Genomic DNA, 22,524 nt, shown 5'->3' with positions numbered 1-22,524 from the left:
GGAGGGAGAAAGGTTGTTTTCTGCTGCTCCAGAGAAGCGGACACGGAGCAATGGATCCAAACTACAAGAAAGAAGATTCCACCTAAACATTAGGAAGAACTTCCTGACAGTAAGAGCTGTTCGACAGTGGAATTTGCTGCCAAGGAGTGTGGTGGAGTCTCCTTCTTTGGAGGTCTTTAAGCAGAGGCTTGACAACCATATGTCAGGAGTGCTCTGATGGTGTTTCCTGCTTGGCAGGGGGTTGGACTCGATGGCCCTTGTGGTCTCTTCCAACTCTATGATTCTATTATTCTAGAGATCGCAAAAGGCTGGAGCATGCCTGTAATGCAAGCAAGAGATGTTCAATGGGGCGTATTCTCAGGAGTATGAGATGCCAGCCCTGCAGCCAATCCTAACCCTGGCTACACAGAAGTAAGTCCTATTAAATTCACTGGGACTTACTATTGCGTGCATGGCTGCCAGCCATACCCTTTCCCAGGATACTCCATTCCATCTATTATTATTTTTTTAAATTATTTATTAAATTGCTTAAAAAGAAGCCTCCACGCTCTCCCCCTCCCCTCGCCTCAAAGCTCTGACGGGGCAGGTCGAGGGCGGCACCGGCGGCTCCTCCCCCTCCCCGCCCCTCCCTCGGCGAGGAAATCACTGCCACGTCGAGATTACTTGCTTACAAGTCCCTCTCGCTGCCCAATCCCGCGCCAGGAGTGACGCCCACTTTAGGAACCGCCCACTTGCGCCGACTACGCAACAACAGTAAGGGATGGGCAGATGGGAGAAAGAAGGACCCGTCGCCAGTCGAGTGGGCGGGGCGCCGAGCGCACGTAGAGGCTGAGTCGCGAGCGCGCAGGCGCAAGCGGCGCTTCCCAGCCAACGGCTCCTTGAGCTCCACGTGACCCCTTTCCGTCACCGCCGCCCCGTGCGCGCTCGCCCGCCCGAACGCTGCGGCCGCCGACGTTCGGCGGCGGAGGGGTGACGTTGCGCTCTTGGGCCGAATCAAGTCAGTCAGCGGCGCAACCGCCGCCTCTCTCGCTCCTCCGGCTCGGCGGCGGGAGACCCGAAGGGCTTTGGGCTTCTCCTCGGAGGGTGAGCGATGCGCTCGGCGTGAGGCGAGTTTCTGCTCTTGTCGCGGCCCCCGCTGCTCCAGCCATGGCTTCGCCGAGCTGGCAAGAGGCTGTGGCCCAGCAGGCCGAGGAGGTGTCGGCCCGGCTTCGGGATGCGCTGTCGGCCGGCGTGGGCCTGCTCCGCACCGAGCTGGGCCTGGAGCTGCCGCCGGGCCTGGAGCCGCAGCGCCTGCCCACCTGGCTGGTGCTGCTCTCCACGTCCGTCCTGGCGCTGCTGCTCCTGCTGGCGCTCCTGTGGGCCGCGGCCTGCGCCCGGGCGGGGGATGCTCGCAGGAAGAACCGCCTCAGGAGAACCGCCGAGGACGACGACGAAGAGGACGAGGAAGAAGTGGCGGCGACGCGGGGCCTGACAGCAGCAGCAACAGCAGGAGGAGGCCCTCCTCACAAGGGGGTCCCTGGGACGATGCTCCTGCTGAAGGGAGACGAGCAGAAGAAGAGGAATAAAAAGAGGCCGCTGGAGAAAACGGGCAGGGTGAGTGGAAACACGGTGGGAAAAGAGAACATTTGCATGAGTGGCTATCGGTGGAATAGAGGGGAGTTTCAATGTCTTGACCCAACACCATAAAAAAACTGTAGCGCTTCTGGTTCTGCTTCACACATTCTGCATATCACAACTGTGTTCATGTATGTGTTTAATTGAAAGCGCTAGTGGCCAGTGCTGCACCTGATGTTGCATTTCTAAATATGTTCTTTTTTCTCATTTCCCCTCTCCCCATTTCTTTTTTCCTGTCTTTCCAAGTACTGTCTGAAGCAGAGAACTGCAGCTGCAGTTTTACATGAATTTTGCGCCTTGATGTTTTTCTTATCAAGGATGTAATGTCTACAAGCACCTGTGAGCGTGGACAGTCAATTTACAGGTTCTAGCTGACGGCAAGACAGTTTGCACCAGCTCTCTTCTTACCAGTGAACATATCCGTACTGCAGCATGGGTGATTTTCTCATTTGAGGATCCACGTGACTTCCCCTACACACAGTGTGTTGAATGGTTGACCTTTAGGACTTCAGCATAAAACTTTCTAACTTTATCTCATTTGGTGTAGATAAGTCTGTTAATAATAATATGTTTTAATCCTAGGTATACATTGGACTCAGCCTTGATCAACCTGGTAGAATGGGTTGTATAGTCACTCTTTTATTCACACAGCTCTCATGGTCAAAGTAGTTAAAAAGTGGCTATTCTCCCTCTTTCTGAGTGGTCTGGGAGTAGACGGACAAGGAAGATTATTCTGGATTTGGAGACTGAATATTAAAAAGCAAATTAACATGGAAGTGAACAGGCCTGGAAATTTTCTGCCCTTTGTGCTTTCTAGAAAGAAGTGACATCTAAGCACTTACAGTTGTTTTCAGACATGTGCAAAATGCTTGTCTAAAAGTTTGATACTAGCTCCAATAAATTTGAGGGTTTCTGTTCAATAGCATCCTATAGCCTAGATTGTGTCACATCTCATTCTTTTTTGTTGTTGAGAGTGGTACAATTTTAGGCAAGATAAATAGTAATACTGTATAAACTTGAAATCAACTGAAGCCTCTGTGGGTGGTACATTTGCAATGCTTTAAGATGGTATTGACAGCTTTCAATCGGCTAAAATGGTGTTCATGTTAAACTTGTTGCTGTTGACAGATTTAATAAACAGGGCAAGATAAGCAGAGTGTTCAAATAAGGCACCCAAATTTCTCCCCACTTTTAAAGTATGGTAGTGATGGATTCTTTAAAGCAGTGCATTGAATTGCTAATGATGGGGGAAGCCAGTCCAGCAAAAATTGTGGAGCTGGTGGTTTGAGGATCAATTAGCGTAAAAACAGGTGAATTCCGTGTTCTTGAGAACTATGTTGGAACAGCACTTTAGCGTGTTCCTGATTCCATCTTCGTCTTGATGCTCAGGTGAAATCTGACAGGGTCTATCCTTTTCAGCATTTTCCCTTCTGGAGACCTAGCTTGTGACTGGTAACTCCACACACTGCAATATGCCTTACGCAGTGCTGTCATTAAACTGTTTTGTGCCTTCAGAGCCGTAAACTGCCCAGAATATCTTGGACCATCTTATTATCTTTCCTATGGGTTTGATTGTAACTAGACCTCTGTGAACAGAAAAACTCCTTCCACTCATGGAGCAGAAGGAACTGGAATCCAGTTTTTGCCAATCACTCCTTCGCCACTTATACTGCCCCACCCTCATGCAGGTTTTCAAGGGACTGCAATCTCACGAAGGCTAAAATGTAGTAGGGCCAGTTTTGAAATGGTAATTTCGAAAGATGGTTAGAACTTTGTGGCAAATAGTATTTTATTTCATCAAGTTCTGCCCATAATTCCTATGCAGGTAGATTGGGATAGTTTTTAAACTTTGTCAGATGGGTGTGCTCACCCTCAAGAAACCCAGAACCCGCTCTCGGTTCTCCTGCCCACACATATAATTATCAGTCACTATGACAATGTGATCACTCAGTTCTCTGGAATCCATTGTCAGCCTCTGATACTGCTGGTCAGTCTGCATGCACATGTACACAGTCTAACGTTAATTCAGGCAAGTCCTTTGCTCGTTTAGGATTTCCCATTGAAAATAATGTGGTGGGGCATCCAGACTAAACAATCTTCCATTCAGACAGCTTTGATTGTAATTTGCAATACTTTACCAATTAGGACTCTTCTGGGCACAGTCATTTGCATGTAAGAGAGCATTCCTCACTGAAGCCCACCACCAGTCATATCTTTGCTGTGAAGTTTCATTTTCCCTCAATGCCTGTGTGGTGCTAACTGGTTCCTGACTGTCACTTACTCCAAGCTAGAGTGTTGTGTGTTGTTGAAAGAGAGCTACTCGAGAGTTCAGCAGACCCCAGACTGGAAGGAATGAAGCAGCAACAGGTATCCAAGCAAGGGGAAAATTCCTTCTTCATTCTTGCTTTTACCGTCCTTCTCGAGGGAAAAGTTACAGGAGAAAAGGCTTCCCCTCTGCTGTAGCTGTCCCTGCATTTTATTCTTTTTCAAACTCTAGGAAGATAAAGTCTCCTTTTCCTAGTTTTATAAAAACACCGCTTTTCAATGAAGAATTAAAGAATGGCTGGTTTGCTGCTGTAGCTGTGTACTTTTTACTGAGAGAAAAAAAAAAGCTTTTGCAACTATTTTAGAGGTGTGCTTTCCCTGCTCTCCCTCAGTTATTTCCTTGGACATATTGACAGCAGAAACCTCTAGTTGCTCAATGCATAGCACATGAGGTTGAGAAGCATGAGATGGGAATTGAATCCTACCAGCGGGTGTTGTTGTTTAGTCGTTTATTCGTGTCCGACTCTTCGTGACCGCATGGACCAGAGCACGCCAGGCACTTCTGTCTTCCACTGCCTCCTGCAGTTTGGCCAAACTCATGCTGGTAGCTTCGCGAACACTATCCAACCATCTCATCGTCTGTCGTCCCCTTCTCCTTGTGCCCTCCATCTTTCCCAACATCAGGGTCTTTTCCAGGGAGTCTTCTCTTCTCATGAGGTGGCCAAAGTATTGGAGCCTCAGCTTCAGGATCTGCCCTTCCAGTGAGCACTCAGGGCTGATTTCCTACACCAGCGGGTAGATGCCCTCATTTACCTTTTGAATATCTGGCCAAAAAAAAAAGTGCATCTGTTTTGGTAATTTCATTTATTTGTTATCCCATAACCAAGGTTCACAACAAACAAACAAATTAATATTAAAAATCCAATAAAACAACCAAATAATATCAGAGAGCCACATCATTCTCATGACATGGCCAAAAGAAGGAGCTCCTAGGACTTGCACACACACTTCAAAACACCACAGCAGCAGAAAGGAATCAGACATACCTTGGAGTATTTGTCTCTCTCTTGCACCAGTCTCAACACCCAGTTATAGATGCCAATAACATAAGGGCTGCTGAAGGAATCCTATCTGCATGGAACAACAGGAGGCAGGATTCTAGGTTTGGAATCCAGGTTATCATCCCACACTAAAGCAAGGGGAGGAGCTTTAGACATCCAGCACACCTCAAGTCAATCAACATGTGTAATGCAAGACCCAATACTTAGGCTTCTGCATGGGCCAACACCCCTGCTATTTTGCTTGACAGGCTGACCCTGCTTAGTAGCATCCCAACATGCCTCAAAGCCTGTCAAGGTCCTGAGGCCAGCGGAAGCCAGATTATTTTAGGGTTGAGGAGAAGATCCATATCTACTATTCCCCAACAACAAATAAGCAATGTCTGCGGCAAAGTCATTGGCTTTTGTTGATTAGCCTCCATGGTGGAGAAGATTTTGAAAGGGAAAGTTTGAAGTATTTCTTAGAAACCACTCAGGGCAATAACAATAAAACAAAAAATGCCATTAAAATGATGTGATAATCATTAAAGTGACAGGCTAAACAACTGTCATTTAAACTAGTTTCCAACTACCAGAGATTCCCCTTGTGCTAAATTCTGTAGCTCTTTAGCCATCAGATCTCAAGTATGGGATGACTTTGTAACTCCAGTCAGGCCCTCTCTTGCATTCGAGCTCCCATAACTTCTGCCACATGCCATGGCCACTTTTGTATCAGCAGCACAGCCTTGGTTCTCCCTAAGTCTTTTGTGAAATTTTGCCCCACCCTGTGCATTGCAGGGGGTTGGACTAGATTACCGTTGGGACCCTTTCCAAGTTCCAACTGTACAATTCTATGATTATGCCTCAGATTTTAGCATCGTTTGCTGCAGGACAGGCATGTGACTATGACAGGAGATGTGATCCCATAGTGTATAATGTGATTGCTTTATGCTGTGGTGTAGGCAAGAATTGGGCTGCCATAGTCTGATCGCTTGGTGTTTCTCCTCTCCCTACTGCTGTAGTACTATGTGCAAGAGAGATCAAGTTTTCAAAACCTGGTTGTTGAGCCATGTTCTTTTTTGGTATTTTTGACTATCCTAGTTGAGGGATTTCATCACTTTCCATAGGGTTATTTGTTTTAGTTTCTATTACCAGCTTCTGGATAGAGCAGCAGAAAATCTGTTAACTTGAACTAAACTATGTGTTTTGCCTGAGAAATCGTGTCAAGGCTGTTGGGAGTATATCATAATATGTATAAAGGTTAGATTCTTTACCCCATTTCAATCAAGGATTGGATGTAATTGTAGACGGGAGTATTCTGCAACTGCGGCCTTTTCCAGCCGCTCATGTTGTAAAATGAGAATTTGACACGAACTCAAACTACTGTAGTTATATTTAGAAATTGGTTTCATGATACTACTAACTTCGGGCTCCTATGTTTGAAAATAAAGCATTTATAATAAAGTTTTAGGCATGTCTCAAATGTTTTCAAGGTTTTTTGTAGGAAACACTAGAACTTTTTTCCTGTAAAGATGAAAGTCACTTTACTGTTCTGGATTTTAAATATAACCTTATCCAACTTTTACTCTTAAAGTCGTAATATTTGATGAATAAAAACTATGCCATCCAAGTGGCTCCAGGGCATGTCAAATAATGCACATTAGCTATTAAAGTGTTTATTTTAAAGTTCTTCTTTTTTTTGTAAATTTGTAAAATGTTGCTCCAAAATGCTCTAACTGGAGATATCTTACTAGTGAGCTTCATCTTTGTTTTGTTGTGAATTGTGACTCTGTGTGTGTCAGATACAGAAAGTAGGCATTAATTTGAGGGGATGTATCTCAAAATATTGGAAGTTTTGCAGTAATTCTGTAGTGATGTCTGCCTGGAAAATACACTAATTCTTCACACAGGGAATTGAAGGCGAAACACATAGGCCTGATTCAAATGTCACATTCTGAACCTCCAAACCACGGTTTGGATAATAGAAAATGAACTTGAGTGCACTCTACCTTTTTGATAACTATTTTCCTTCATCTGGAATAAGTCATTATAATGCCTTCCCTTTCTCTTAATCCTACAGCTCTCTGCTCTGAGGCAGAAGAGTAGATGCTATTTCAAATTCTTTCAACTTTCAATTTTTCAGCAGTTTCTTTGGGGTTCTAAAGCAGGATGGGGAACTACTGGTCCATGGGCCAGAATTGGCCCATGGTACACATACTGTCCCATTTGGCCCACAGCCTCTTTTCTTCTTTGGCCTCCATTTAAGCCAGCTTAATTGTTGTTGTTGTTTAGTCGTGTCCGACTCTTCGTGACCCCATGGACCAGAGCACGCCAGGCACTTCTGTCTTCCACTGCCTCCCACAGTTTGGTCAGACTCATGTTTGTAGCTTCGAGAACACTATCCAACCATCTCATCCTCTGTCTTCCCCTTCTCCTTGTGCCCTCCATCCTTCCCAACATCAGAGTCTTTTCCAGGGAGTCTTCTCTTCTCATGAGGTGGCCAAAGTATTGGAGCCTCAGCTTCACAATCTGTCCTTCCAGTGAGCACTCAGGGCAAATTTCCTTAAGCCAGCTTAATTATGATCCATAAAAGTGGAGTTGCCAGAGAAACAGGCCACATGAAGCATTTTGGGGGTTGAAACGGTGAAATCTGCTATGATTAAATGGGCACAAGATGTTGGACATAACATTATGTTTGCTGACTGGCAACAGTTATGGACCACAGGTATGAAGTTTACGGCATGGAATGCCTTAAGAGAGAATATTATGAAAATGATATACAGGTGGTACATGACCCCAGTCAAGCTCGCAAAAATTTATCATTTGCCCGATAATAAATGTTGGAAATGTAAAGAAACTGAAGGCACATTCTTTCACCTTTGGTGGACGTGCCCAAGGATCAAGGCTTTCTGGGAAATGGTCTATAATGAAATGAAAAAGGTATTTAAATATACCTTCCTGAAGAAACCAGAGGGCTTTCTCCTGGGCATGGTCGGCCAATTGGTGCCAAAGAAGGATAGAACTTTCTTTATGTATGCTACAACAGCAGCAAGAATACTTATTGCAAAGTACTGGAAGACACAAGACCTACCCACTCTGGAAGAATGGCAGATGAAGGTGATGGACTATATGGGATTGGTAGAAATGACTGGCAGAATCCGGGACCAGGGAGAAGAGTCGGCGGAAGAAGATTGGAAGAAATTTAAAGACTACCTACAGAAATATTGTAAAATTAATGAATGTTAGAATGATGTTGGATAGAAATTAAGTGGTTTCCAGCTGTAATGCTTTAAGAGAATATGAAAAAAGGGGTAGAAACAGGTAAAAATTTAATGGCAAGGATTTGCTGAACCAACAATCTGAATTGGAATACAAAAAAGGGAGGTACGAGGAGGTCCGGGAAACAAGCTAAAGGAAAATAAGCAATGGAAAATCTGTGTGTTTTTAATTATTTTTATTTTTGTATTTTTGTTACTTTTTCTTTTTCTTTTTATTGTATTATTATTAAAAATCTTAATAAATATTCTATTAAAAAAAGGCATTTTGGGGGTTGTCAGTGTGAAGGGAGTGCAGAGGTCAAGTTTCTCAAAAGGCTTCAATGAAAGGCTTGAGCACCACCTGGATCCTTTTCCATTGAAATCAGTGAGATTCACTGGATCATACCCATTGTTATTGCAGAGACTAATTTTAGTTGTAGATGAGATGATGCCTCAGATTCTTAACTCAGCATTCCTATTTCGCTTCTCTTCTGCCTTTGGTTCATGTAATTGAAGGCAGTATACCTCTAGGTTTCCACTGAGTCTTCCCTCCCAACTCCTTGACCAGACAGACCTCCTTAGCTTTGGTACTGTAATATCACTGTTCTTTAACTGCATAATATTTAGGATAGGATTTGCTTTTGTGGCCTTGGACTACATGCAATTGAAAGAAACATCAATATTATTTGAGGCTTGGAAATTAAGCAGTGCCACTCATTTAACTTTTTCCAATTTTTGTTGATAAGTAAAACCTACTATTAATAATCATTTTATTTTAAAATCAAATATCTGTATCCTTAATAAATAAATCATCTTAAATAGTAATATATACATTTATATGCTCCATTGGTAAGAATACTAAGAAGACAATTTAGCTCTTAATTATAATAAGATTAAGGGAGAAAGGTAGAAATAAGCAAGATTCAAATTAGAGTAGAATAAAAAAAATTCCTTCTTTGTTAAATTTGACATCTATCTCAAATTTCATAAAATTGAGAAAGGGTTATAACTAACCCAATAGCTGCTTACTATTCCAAAATTTTTTGAATTGTACCTAATCCTATTCAGATCTGATTACCTTTTTCCCTTGGTGAACCCAAATAGACAAGTAATTTTACTCAAACAGCTATTCCCCATAATTTGATATACCATGCCTTCAAACTAGGAATTTCTCCTTCCGCCATACTTTGCATATAGACTCTGTGCTGCCACTATTGAATAACTTGACAAATTTCCCCCCTCCATGGGTACTCTCCAAATATGTAAGCAAAATTATTTGGGGGTCCTTCCAAACCATATATTTCAAAGTAGAACTTACATCAGGTATTATTTCTTGCCAATATTCTTAGCTTCAAGGTTCTATACGCCAACAGTGTATAAAATTGACTCTAGTTGAACTACAATTCCAACAACTATAATTACTGGTATTAAATGGGTTAAATACCATAATATCCAGAGTTTTTCTGCATTATATATTAAAGTTAACAAAGCAGTATGATTGTATTTTTTCCCCCAGATATACTTCCAGTTTTCAGTTGGAATCATTATCATTATTCCTATCACCTGTATCCATTTTGAAACATAGTGCACCAGGCAGTTTAACCCATATGTTTAATAATTCAGTAAATTGTTCAGATGTCTCACATTGTCACAGCCAATTTATTAGAAAATTTCAAATTTGGAAATATTCAAAAAGAGCAAGTTCTGTATTTTTTATGCATTCTTGCATCTCATCCTGAGATTTCACTTGATTATAAACAATCCAATCTTTGAATTTCTCAAAGCCTTTTCTCTGCCAATTTGTAAATGCTTTCATTAAGCTGTGGGTGGAATAGCACTGAAGTGTTTGGAGATACCAATGAACACAGTTTGTTTGTAAATTGAGCCCATATTTTCAGTAATACCGGGGAAATACTACTAGTTCCCTTTTCTGTCTTTCTGTCTTTGCTTTCCATTCATAACAGTGCCTTTGGTGGAATTTTAACAAAACCTTGGGCAGTATTCAACAAACTCATCAGGACAAGGACTTACACTTGCAGAATGGATTTTCCCTCTCTCTTCCTCCATTCATGCCCTGTTCCCTCCCCAAATCTGTGCTGGGGAGCCCCTAGAACAGATTGCAGGGGAAGGAGAGGGGGATTCCTGTTTCAAAAGCAGATATCCTTGCATTAACCAGTTGCGTTACTCAGCACTACTTCAGATACAACCCTTTGTTCTGACTCTATTATGTAACCGTGACCCAGTCAGCAATTTATATTAAACCACTTTCTTGGTCATATTAAATTGTAGTGAATAGTTAAGTGAAAGTTTTAAGATTCTGTTCTAAACTAGAAGTGAGCAAACAAGTAGTGGGTAGGTAAGTATGTCACATTGGCAGACTTCGGTAGAATTAAACATTTAGACTGAAAAACAGTGAAATACAATGTGTAGTTATGTGAACTCTGTCTAAAATTAATGCGACAATTTTCTGATTTCTAGCTTAATGGTCAACCTGCTCATGAAGTGTCCGAAGAGGAAGTAATACAGACAGTTCGAAGAGACAACCTTAAACAGCAGTCAGAGGCAGAAAAGAAAGCTGAAAAGGTTGGTTATTTGTAAGTGATGGAAAACTGTAGATAATATATATATATGCTGATAGTGTCTAAATCAATTTTCAGGCAAAGGCTCTGCTATTTTGACTAGTCTTGGTAACCAGCCAAAAATCTATTTGTCACCAGCCTTGTTGCACCGTCCAATCTTTACAATCACATTGAGCTTTGTGCCTCTGAGACCTAGTCTGACTAGAAGCAAGTCTTGACTTCAATGCTTGGAGAAGGGTGCATACTTCCTTGACCTCATACCAATTTCAGGAAAGCTTATAAAGCAACTCAGTGTAGCATCAGAAGAAAGCACCTGCCCTCCCGACTCTACCAAAGTATAGCAATTATTACTAGATTAAAAAGATAAGCAGTCCATTTCTCAACCTCTGGTTCATATCTTAATTTCTTATGTTTGACATAAAGTCTACATTGTGACTACATTGTTTTTATATGGGAATGCATTTTTTAAAAAAATAGCTCCCATGTGCAACCTCAGTATTTGACAATACTGTCAACCATAATCATTGGTATGCTTATTGTTAACAATAGACTCTTTCAGCACAACCATAAATTTGTCTAATTAGAATAGAGATGCACCAAGTTCAATGGGACTACTAGAAAAGGGGGACTACCCAGGTAAATGGGTTTAGGATAGTAGCCATAATTTGTACGATGTTTTATAAAATACATCTCTGTTTAAGTAATACATTTTAATCATTATTGGCTTTTGTGAAGCTCAAGTTTTTAAAACCTATACTTTTGCTTTGGGGCATCTTTAGATTCCTTATGAAATGCCTGTACTGCAGGGTGAAGCAGTGCGTTTCAGAAAATTACTACTAAATGTAACGTGACTGCAACTTCAGGTATTTTGATAGCTTATATTAATATTGATAGAAAATACTTACTTTTTATTTTAGTCAAAGAAGAATAAGAAGAAACCAAAGGGAGATGCTAAAACAGCTCAGGACCAGTCACGTGTTGATGGAAAGGAAGTTGATGAAGGTACTGAAAAGCATGTATGGTTTTTTTAAAAAAAAAATCTGTGTGCTCCTTTGGGAGGAAGGGCGTTAAAAATTTAATAATGGTGCTATTAATAAAAACATTTAAAGAAATTTGTGGTTCATTCTATTACGGTCTTTAAAATGAAACCTGTTTTTAATCTCTTAATATGTTTGAACTCTTTGCTTTAATGGGTCAATTTATCCATATGGAGCAGCAAGCTGCCAGTTCATGTAATTGTAGAATATAATTGTGTTACGATTGCTGCCTAAATTACAGGTTTTATCAAATAATCTGAGGTATCAGACTTGAACTGGCATTGTATTTTCAGTGTTGGGAAGGAGCAAACATTTAAGAATGTGTTTTGGGGTTTGGGTGTGATCACTGCACTTGAGTTGGAGGAAATTCAAGAAAAGCAACTTGGGTGTAACTATTAGAATGATTTTCCTCCATAGCTATTAAAAAAAATGCCCACAAGATTTCAGGACAGCCAGAATTTGCACCTGCAGTGATGACATTTGAAAGTGGGGAAAGAACAGTTTGAGAGGGCATCAAGCTATATAACTATATGGAAGTGAAGCTGGATATTGAGGGAATCTCTCAATATGTATTTAGCAAACAGGGACCTGTGGTAGGCAATCAAAATTATGGTTAAGTGGTCTTTCAGATCAGTTCATCTGCCATTTGGTGATTCCCTCATTGAGCAACCTCTGACAAGCTTTTGAGGAACACCCAACATTCACTGAAATACAGTTTGAAAACCACTGAGCTTGAAAACCACTGAGATAGGTTACTTCCTCTGTTTTAACTAATGGCTTTTTATACCTCTTTCAGGCGCTTGGGAAACAAAAATCAGTAACAGAGAGAAACGGCAGCAGCGTAAACGTGACAAGGTACTGACCGATTCTGGGCCAGAATCAAATCTACCAGCTATGGAAAATTCAGTTACAATCTCCACTGAACAGCTAACATCTGCAACATCCCTTTCAGTTGGTACCAGAAAAAGCAAAGGTAGATATGTGACTCTTGTTCTAGTTTTGTTTTTCATTTCTCGTCTTAGGGGGCAGGGCAGCAACACTTAAAGAACAAGAGAAGAATACAGATTACACACTAATAATTGAAACTCTGCTCTGTTGATTTAATTAACACTTTTAAAGGTGTTAACTAAAAAACATGGAGCCTAGGATTGCCTATCCATCAGCATAAATAAAAGGATTATAGTAGGATATTTAGTCACTAATGTAGCTTTTCTTAATCAGGTGATCCTGTTCTGAATGCTCAAGTCAGTAATCCTAAATCTGGAAAAGGAGAAATTACACTCCAGCAAGGTAAGGACTGTTAACTGCATATAATAACCTAATTGGAGTTGTGGTACTGCCTAGAATTTTGTGCACTGGTTCACACAGAGCTTTTGCATAGTTATGTGGGGTGTAATGTATTGCATAATTACTGTACAGTTTTTTTCCTAACTTAAATTGCATAGCTTCAGCTTCTTCCTTTTTTATAATTCTGCTGTCAGTTTTTACTAACCTGCATTATTAGTACTGTAAAAGCCATTAATTTCTCTTAACATAGATGAGGAGAATTCACGTTTGGTAATAATAGGAATATGTTGTTGTTGTGATTGTGTTAATTGTGAGACTTTCAGCCTGATCTTACATCCATTTGCTCAGAATTAAATACAATTGAGTTTTGTGAGACACATTGTCAAGTGTACAGATAGGGAGAAGTGGGGTTTTTTGTAGATCTAGTGAAGGCTAAATTTCACCCATTTTTATATGGTTACTGCCCTCTGGATAGTTATGGCAAAAGCACTTCTTTCTACCCTTCCTTTCCCCATCTGATAGTGACTGCAACTATGAACAGAGAAACACATGAGTGGTATTTTTTTTTTAATCAGGTACATTCATGGTTTCAACTAAAACACATGTTACAATTAAGTATATGTTTGTGTTTAAAAGCTCCTTCAGGACTGAGTGAAGGCCCCACAGTAAATGGAGGCAACTGGAACGAAAAGCCTGTAAAGCTTTCTCCTCAGATTGGTGCAAGTGAGGAGAAGTGGAGTTCAGTATCATCTTCTGGTAGCAAAAGGAAGAATGAGACATCAGCTTGGGGAAAAGATGCTGGAGATCATGGAAATGGGAAGGACTGGGGAGTTTCCCTGGTGGGCAGAACCTGGGGTGAGCGCACTTTGTTCCCTGGTATTGGTAAGTGCTTGTTTCTCTAAAAACAAAAACTGTCTTTAAGAAATGGCATTATATATCTTTAATGTCCTGCCCAACATTCTTCTTTCAGCTCTCATTGTAGCAAAATTCTTTGAGTAATTGATTAGGAAGCTTTAGCCTTTCCTTTTATATGCTGTGGTTCAGGTACAGAGAGCTACTTGTGGCCCATGTGGAGATTAGCATTTTAACTTCTTAGCAGCAGATATCCATGCAGGGTATCATTGGCACCCTACTCATCCATCTCTCAGTCAGCTTGGACTTTAAGAAGCAATCTGTAAATAATCAGCTATATAAATAATCAGCTTCATTCAGCTTCTGGGGAAAGGGCAGAAGTGTAAAAATGTGTAGACAGGGTTGAAAATACTTTTTAATTTAAAGTTTGAAGGATTTCTGTTTCCAGTTCCAGAGTGTATTTCTCTTTTCCCAAACTTTAATCTGAAAACTCAAAAGCAAGAGTTAAAATTCAATCCAAATTATTACCAATAAAATTAAGAGCATATCTGAAAGAAGAATCATCATTTTTTGCTGTTACCTGTTGAAGATAAAATTTTAAGATGTAATTATCCACAGCTTACAGTAATACTTGTTTGAAGCACAGCACCAGGTAGCTGATAGATCTAGTAGATCCCTAATTCATTGTTTTGGGGGTTATAAAGGCATAAGGCTTAGAAGAAGAATGATCTTGCAGTCTTTGAATAAGGTGAAGTACCGGTAGAACTATGACACTTGTGAAATTCCAGGCCATTAGCTTATTTTACTTGTTACAATGAAATGCAACATGGTGGAGTCGTGTAACATTGGCTACAATGTTACAAGCTGTTGTATTTGTACAATGAATCTGGAATATTTTGTTCCCTAAAATCATTGGGAAAAGCTAGTCTTGTAAGAGGCTTGTCTTAAGAATGTGTGCCTAATTTTCAGTAGCAAAAATAGGTTATTTTGTATTTTTTCAACAGCCTGGTCTGGAGTGGATGGAAGGATTAATCCTCCTGAACAGAGTTCTACTTCATTCACTTCATTGGGGCTAAATCCTCCAGTTTCTGGTAATATTTTAAAATTGCTCTACAGATGAATTACATGCTTAAGTTATACTCTTCTGAAAACTTCTGGTCATCTGTGTTTATTGAAAGAGTTGTTGCATATAAGTTTGGAAAAAACTTATGTATAAAATGTATATGGTAGTTAATAGGCTGGTTTTCAGAAATGTCAACCATCATTATTGGCTTAGCAGACGCTACTAAAATACTTCATTCTCTGTAATTTCAGAATAGGGTAGGATGTTTGATCGTATGTAAATCAGCTTTTCACTTTGGGTTTAATCGGTAATATCAGGGGTAGCAAAGAAGCAAGCTATTCCATTGCATGTAGAATTCTCAAAACACTAGGCCCTTTTCCATTTGAAATACCTTAATATGTAGTAACATGCCTATCAGTTCATAAAGCTTATTCTATGTGTGTGTGCTGTCTTCTTTTCAGGAGCCAGCAGTGAATCTGTTCCTCAACCTACTACTACAGACTTCCAATGGGATTTAAATCGTAATCAGGCGCATATTGATGATGAATGGTCTGGGTTAAGTAAGTTCTTTTTAAAAAACCTTGTACGATTTACGCTAGAAAGATTTACATTCATATTCCTAATCATCCATTTGTCTTCTACAAATGGGACCTGGTGTTTATCCACATACTTTTAACAATGAAGTGTGGTTTTGCTATCCTAAAATCTAAGAAATATATTGTGACATGCGTTTTGGGGAGCAGAGTCTGAATTTATTCAATGCATGAGGTGCCTACTTAGTGGGTAAGTTGAAGTACACCTAAGAGGGAGGAAAATGCTTTTTAAAAAATACCGTATTTTTCGCACCGACCCCTCTCCCTCTCCAGGCTTCAGGTTCCTTTCGACCTGCTCTTTGGGGCTGGCGGGGGGAAGCCCACCACCAGCCCCAAAGAGCAGGTCAGGGAGCAGTGGAAAGGCACAGCGGAGAGGCTGCTGCCATAATCATGCGTCACTTCTCCAGCCGGGAGAGGGGCTGCTTTAGCCCCGCGTGCGCGCTCTCCCGGCTGGAGAGGTGACGCGCGACTATGGAGGCTCCTGCCATAGCTGCGCGTCACCTCTCCAGCAGGGAGAAGGTCGCGGGGGGCTGCTATAGCCCCGCGCGCGCTCTCCCGGCTGGAGAGGTAACGCGCGGCTATGGAGGCTCCTGCCATAGCCGCGCGTCACCTTTCCAGCCAGGAGAGGGTCGCGGGGGGCTGCTTTAGCCCCCCGCGCGCGCTCTCCCGGGTGGAGAGGTGACGCGCGGCTATGGAGGCTCCTGCCATAGCCGCGCCTCACCTCTCCAGCAGGGAGAGGGTCACGGGGCTATGGCGTCTTCACTCCATAGGACGTACACACATTTCCCCTTCATTTTTGAAGGGGAAAAAGTGTGTCCTATAGAGCGAAAAATACGGTAAAACAAGGGCCAAATGGCTAAACTATGCAAGAGGCAATAAATTAGTCCTGCAAACTGTTCATTGTCTCTGCTAACATCTGCATGGCTCCCTCCATGGGGTTCATTTAACTGTCTTATCTCAGTGGTAGAGATCTTTTGAGACTTTTGTGCAAGCAAACTGACTTATACTTTAAATAGAGCATCTTTCAGATCAGATTGCAATTTTGCTTCTAAATAGTGTAGATTTTTGTGCCCTGACAAAGCATGATTGATAGACAAAGCTAGTTTCTGTTGGTGTTCCCTTGCTTAGAAATGGCCATCTTCCTCCATGTGTCTTTATTTTATTGGTATAGGTGTATATAGAAAGGAGTACTTTAGCCTATTGGACTAGACAACTGATTCTTCAGACAATTGTCTAGCGTCCATGCCAGCGAACATCCGCAGCAAACCCGGAAGTACCAGAACAGGTTACTTCCTGGTTTGCCACATGCGCAGAAGCGCAAACCACTCTGTGTGCATGCTCAGACACAGCGCTTTGCCCTGCATCCATTTCGGCTAGCTGCCAGGGCTGTGGAATTGATCCCGGTCGCAAAGCAAGGTATGACTGCATTTGGAGGGAGTGCTGATAGTCCCTAGCTCTATAGGGGTCAGAGGCAATCCTAGTGGAGCAAAACTCCTACTGGCTACCTGCAGTACTGTAACTGCAAATGTCTCCCATTGGGAACAGAAACACAGTCAGTTGACCAGTGACAAGGTCACTGTCTGGAATTACCCATCTTGCATTCTACAGGAACCAGGCAGATGATGCTATTGATGCTGGAAGAATAGTCCTGGTTAGCACAACTGCCTTTAGAAAACTAGCTTTTGCTTTTTAATAGTTGCTGCTACTTTGATTTATGTGTGTTTAAAAATGGTAATTGTAGTAATTTTAAAGGTAACTTCATTGTTTCACAGCAACTGGTATTTTTCAAAGTATCAAGTTTAATAGTTATGCTAAAGTATGTTTTCTGTAGTAATATAGCAAATAATTTTTTAGAAAATATTTGACTGATATTTGACCAATAATACCTGATGAATAAAGCAAAGTTATGCACTCTAAAAATTGACATAATTTGTGTGTGATTTGAGTCACATGACTTTTACTATACTGCTTGAAACTTGTTCCTTCATTATTCACAGACGGCCTATCTTCTGCTGATCCCAGTTCTGACTGGAATGCCCCTGCAGAGGAATGGGGAAACTGGGTAGAAGAAGAAAAGACTCATTGCATTCCACAGCTTGAGGAAGCGCTATCTGAGGCACAAAAGGTATTGGTATGAGATCTGTTGGAAAGCACATGGAATTAGTCTGATCCTAAAAATGCTTCTTAAATTTTAGAAAAGGTGGACTAATACCATAGACAACTGCTGCTTTCTTGCCATTTTTCTGTGCATTTAATATGCATCCTGATTCTCTGTGTTAAAAACATAACTGAAATGGGTTGGAAAACAGACATAGTTTAATTTCATGGTTATGCAGAGAGGCAGCTTATTCTAATGAAACATTCTCTGTTCTTTTTTGTTTTTATATTAGGCTTCAGATGATGAGAAAGAAAAGGCAGAACCAACTCTGCAAAGTACTGCAAGTGGTAAATCAAAGAAGAAGAAAAAGAAAAAGAAGAAGCAGGGAGAAGAGGCTAGCTCTCCTGTACAGGTGAGGCAGAATATTATTATTGCTATTATTATAGATAGATATATTTATACTCTGTCTTTTTACCTGACAGTGGTTCTGACCAATAGAAAAGAACTGCTAGAATGTAATGAAATTGAAATATTTCCCTATTTATTACTATCATGAAATGCTTTATCAATCTTTTAAGCAGAGAGGAGAAAGTTTCATTGCAACTGATTTTAGATTACAAAATTAGGTATTTAAATTCTGGTTCATTACACTGATTTGATCTTGCAGCAGAATTGATTTTACAGGATTAGAAAGAGTGGTTCAAGTTTCTCAGTATCCTTTGTGTTTCTTTTCTCTTGGTAGGATGCTGATGACCTGGAAAGACATGCTGGAGAAGAATTTCCAGAAGATACCTCAAAGGTTCAACAAGAGGAGATAGCTTTCTCTTTAAAGACCATCAGCACTAGTGAACAAGCTGAGGTATAGATAAATAGATCTAGGTGTTCATTAGGCATACTTTCAATACTTACAATCAACAAAAAGCACCCATATTTTTGAGGGTCTAAAGGCTGAGGTATAATTTAACTTTATAAACAAAAAAGTGTTGTTCCATTTCTCAGGGCCCTTCTACACATGAGCTCCTTATAGATTAGTCTAGACCACAGCTTGCCATGAACACAGATCATGTATACAGCAGGAAGAAGTATACATATGCAGAGACATCTGTTTGGCCTCTGTGGGAAAGGGGTTTGGGATTCACCTAACAAGCCCTGTTAGTGGAAACCCTGAACAAGGACTTTTGCTTGTGCAGTGGGGCTTTCCCTCCTCCTCCCCCCTCCCCCTCCCACCCCCAGCCACCAAAATAGACTCCCAAGAGGGTAAGGACTTTGTGGGGGAAGGAGACAGGGGGAATCAGACCATCTGGCAAGTTGCAATGTCTGTGCAAATGGATTGTACGTCATAGTGCAGCATAAATTCCCGCCCATAATCTTTGGACTAGATGGGCCTTTGGTCCGACCCAGAGGGCTGGTCTTACGTTCTTACATTTCTTACTTTGCCATTCTTCCCAAAAGAATATCCTTGCATATGTTACGAGTTATGCAGAAATCTCAGAGCTGAATCTCAGTGTCAGGCATCTTCAGTGACAATTTTTTTTATTTATTTAACAAGACCCAGCTCTTTAAATATTTTTCTGGCCATTATCCAAGGAAATTTACACTAGTTATAGGTCACAGTTGTAATTTGTTAGCTTTACACTATTGTGTCTGGAAATGATAGCTTCTCATTCTCCTGTTTTGTCACTTAGTCCAAATGAAACAGTAAAAATGCACTCAAATGTCTCAGCATCCTCTGTTATAAACAGTCATAATTAAATGTTGCCAAAAAGTCTGTATTCTAATCTGCAGTTTTTATTTTAGCCTGAGGAGATGCCCTCATTTGCTGTTTCTACTGAGCCATCTGTAACTGTATCAGAGAGTGAATCTGACAAGATAACTTCCCAAGTGCCACAGATGCTACCGGAGACAGAAGTTCCTATTTCTAATGTTAAGCAAAACAGTGTGCCTCCGCCACAGAGTAAGTAATTTCTTCCTCCAGGTGCCTGCTAGACTCAGTGGGAAGTACTCTTTATTTTCATTCAACCAAATGGTGGTTGTATCAAAACAACCAAGCAGATCTTTTTGCAGATTATGCTTATCCCTCATAGGCATGATTCTGAACATTCAGCATCCATCAGTTCCGTTTTTGAAACCAGTGGGATTTGTATGCACTTTGAAAACGTGTTATTTACAGATTTATGTGTTTGAGCTGTCAGGAGGCTGGGAAATTGAGGGTCTTTGTTTCTTGATTATTTTCCTGCACCAGTATGTCACAAAATGAAATTGGCATGTGACACTTTGCCTATAACGAACCACATTTGTGAATGGAAATTGACTTCCCATCTGAAACCCTACAGTCAGCGTAGACAGAACTGGGCTAAATGAACCAATGGCTTGACCCAGTGTAAGATCATTTCTTGTGTTTATGTAGGAAAATCATACCATACTGAACGTCACCACATCAAAAGTCATACCAAGCCATGACATTACCTAGATCAGGCATAGGCAAACTCAGCCCTCCATATGTTTTGGGACTATAACTCCCATCATCCCTAGCTAACAGGACCAGAGGTCAGGGGTGGTGGGAGTCATAGTTCCAAAACATCTGGAGGGCCGAGTTTGCCTATGCCTGACCTAGATGTAGAGATAGAGATGTTGCCTTAGTGGAATTTCTAATTTTTGCATTTCCTTACCTGAGTAACTCAGTAGAATGAAATGTATGATGAAGAGGTTAAAACAGTTATGATTAAAGCAAGATTTTTGTTATAATATACAATTAGAGGCATGGGAACTTAATAAATATTATTCAAAAAAATGTATGAATGAACTGTACATAAACATAATTGACAGTAAATATTCTTTATTCTTAAACTTGTAGCCAAGTCTGAAGAGAGCTGGGAGTCTCCCAAACAAATTAAAAAGAAGAAAAAGGCCAGAAGGGAAACGTGAATTTTCTGAGATGGACGTGTGTTGCAGAAACACTTGTCGTGAAGATTATGCTGTTTATGCAATAATTTGTGAACCTGTACAGAATTTTATATAAATTTCAACAGATTTTTTTAAAAACAAACTGCTTTGAACACAACCATCTTTAAGAACAGGAACAGAAGGAAAATAAGTTGATGACATAATTTAACAGGAAATATGACAATACTGGAAGACACATTGAAGAGTCTATTTCAACATATGGGGAAAGTAATTATAAAAAACAACTTGTCTTTACAACAGTGCCCTGTTTACAACAGATTATCTCTATTTTACGTCCATTGGAGAAAAAGGATTGATCTTAAAATTTCCTAAATCATCTGTAAAACAGTGTCACTCTGAGTAGTGTCCATTCTGAATTTCTTAATGCCTAAATCAAAGAACTCTGGTTAAATCTGCCATATCTTTCTAATACTTAATGGAATGTGCTAATTATAAAATTAATTATAAGTACAGAGAGCCTGGAGTCATAAATGCTTGCTCTTGAATAGTCCCCCTGACTTAAAGGAAATATTTCAAAATAAGTGGAAAAATTATGACTAGAACCATTCAGTACAGTCATTTCTGTAGCATAAGAAATGTGGTTAAGAATGCAAAACTTGCAGAAACTGTTATGAATTAAGAAACTGAGAAAATTGGTCAAAACTTGAGCATGGTTCATGAAGTTGCTTCTGATTAGTCTTCTACTTGAATTACTCAAATAATATATTTTTAAGAAGGGGCTGTATGCTCCAAATCAGTCGTGTTTTATTCCTTTTTAAGGTAATAGGTTAGTTGTTGCCCTTAAAAATTTATTCACATTAATTTTGGAGTTGTATTTCATGTCTCTTCCATGTCCCATTTTTATTTTTATTAAATGTAATTTTAAAGAAAACTTCCATAAACTCTTCAGAGATGTGGTTGAGAATGAAAGAGGGAAATAATGGCTTCAGACAGCTTTAATTGATCTTGAGACCACCTGTATCAGGAAGTGCTTTTTTACTGCCTTAACCTATGTAGAATCTGCATCTAGAGTTCTTAAATGGGATTAGTGTGTTTTGTATTTTTTAAAAAATCATGCAAATATAGCAATTGTAAAACCAACTTTCCTCTTGGAATTATTGATTAAAATGGGAGTTGAGCTGCATCATTTCAGGCACTGTGTAATTAAATCACATCCAGCAGGCAGGTATCTATCTATGAATAGTGCATGCTCAGCCATGTACACTGTATATAGCCTTTACAAAATGTTTGTGTGTGTTTTAAAGGACCATAATTAACATAACTTGGTGAGCATCTATTAAAGAAAAGCAATGATTATTTGATGTGATTGGCTTAGGTTTTTATGTGGCAGAGAAATTGTAACAGCTGTAACCGATGGTACTTACTGACTCTCCCATAATGTTTCATTGTCTAAATCAGAAAATTTGGTAAAAATTTAACTTGCAATGCAAGAACAATTAAAGCAACAAACTGGATTTAGTTGTATTGAAGACAAGCCTTATTAATTGATAGTGTTCCTAATAAACGAATACTAATGTCCACAGGTATTAACTCCTGTTACAGGAACATGGCAGATGTTTACATGTTCAGATGTTTTGTTTAATTCAGTGACATTTCTAAATCAATTTTGTTAAAATAAATTGAACAAATTGATATGATTGTGTTATTTAGTAGTATATAGTACGTAGACTGTCTTTTTGAGAAGACACAAGTGTCCATTAAATTACTGAATGTTGAAATTTGATTTTCAACAATGATTTTTAAAAGAATGTTGAACATGTGAAATCATGTATGTTGTAAATTCCATTCTTCAACACCTACAGAGAGTTCAACCAATTTCATCCACTGACAGTATTAGAAAAAAGTTACAGCCCCTCTCCACACATGATCAAATGTCAG

At 40.2% G+C, this 22,524-nt stretch overlaps 1 protein-coding gene across 2 annotated transcripts; it reads left to right on the top strand.

Moving 5' to 3' along the window:
* Nucleotides 1-925: 925 nt before the first annotated feature.
* Nucleotides 926-22,278, top strand: MTDH (metadherin). Of its 2 annotated transcripts, none has more exons than XM_081919747.1 (13): nt 926-1,593; nt 10,652-10,756; nt 11,670-11,754; nt 12,586-12,762; nt 13,011-13,079; nt 13,713-13,931; nt 14,933-15,019; nt 15,453-15,551; nt 17,582-17,709; nt 17,975-18,094; nt 18,425-18,541; nt 19,480-19,636; nt 20,537-22,278. In XM_081919747.1, exons 1-13 carry the CDS (start codon nt 1,147-1,149, stop codon nt 20,605-20,607), a joined length of 1,881 nt encoding a protein of 626 aa, XP_081775873.1. In that variant the 5' UTR covers nt 926-1,146; the 3' UTR covers nt 20,608-22,278. The 2 variants fall into 2 exon arrangements, with proteins under 2 accessions (XP_081775873.1, XP_081775874.1); XM_081919748.1 differs by having other exon boundaries at nt 929-1,593; nt 13,713-13,958.
* Nucleotides 22,279-22,524: the final 246 nt, after the last annotated feature.

This window comes from Podarcis melisellensis, assembly GCF_964234715.1.
Source record: "Podarcis melisellensis genome assembly, chromosome: 7".
Taxonomy (NCBI): domain Eukaryota; kingdom Metazoa; phylum Chordata; class Lepidosauria; order Squamata; family Lacertidae; genus Podarcis; species Podarcis melisellensis.
This window is presented reverse-complemented; position numbering and strand designations above follow the sequence as displayed.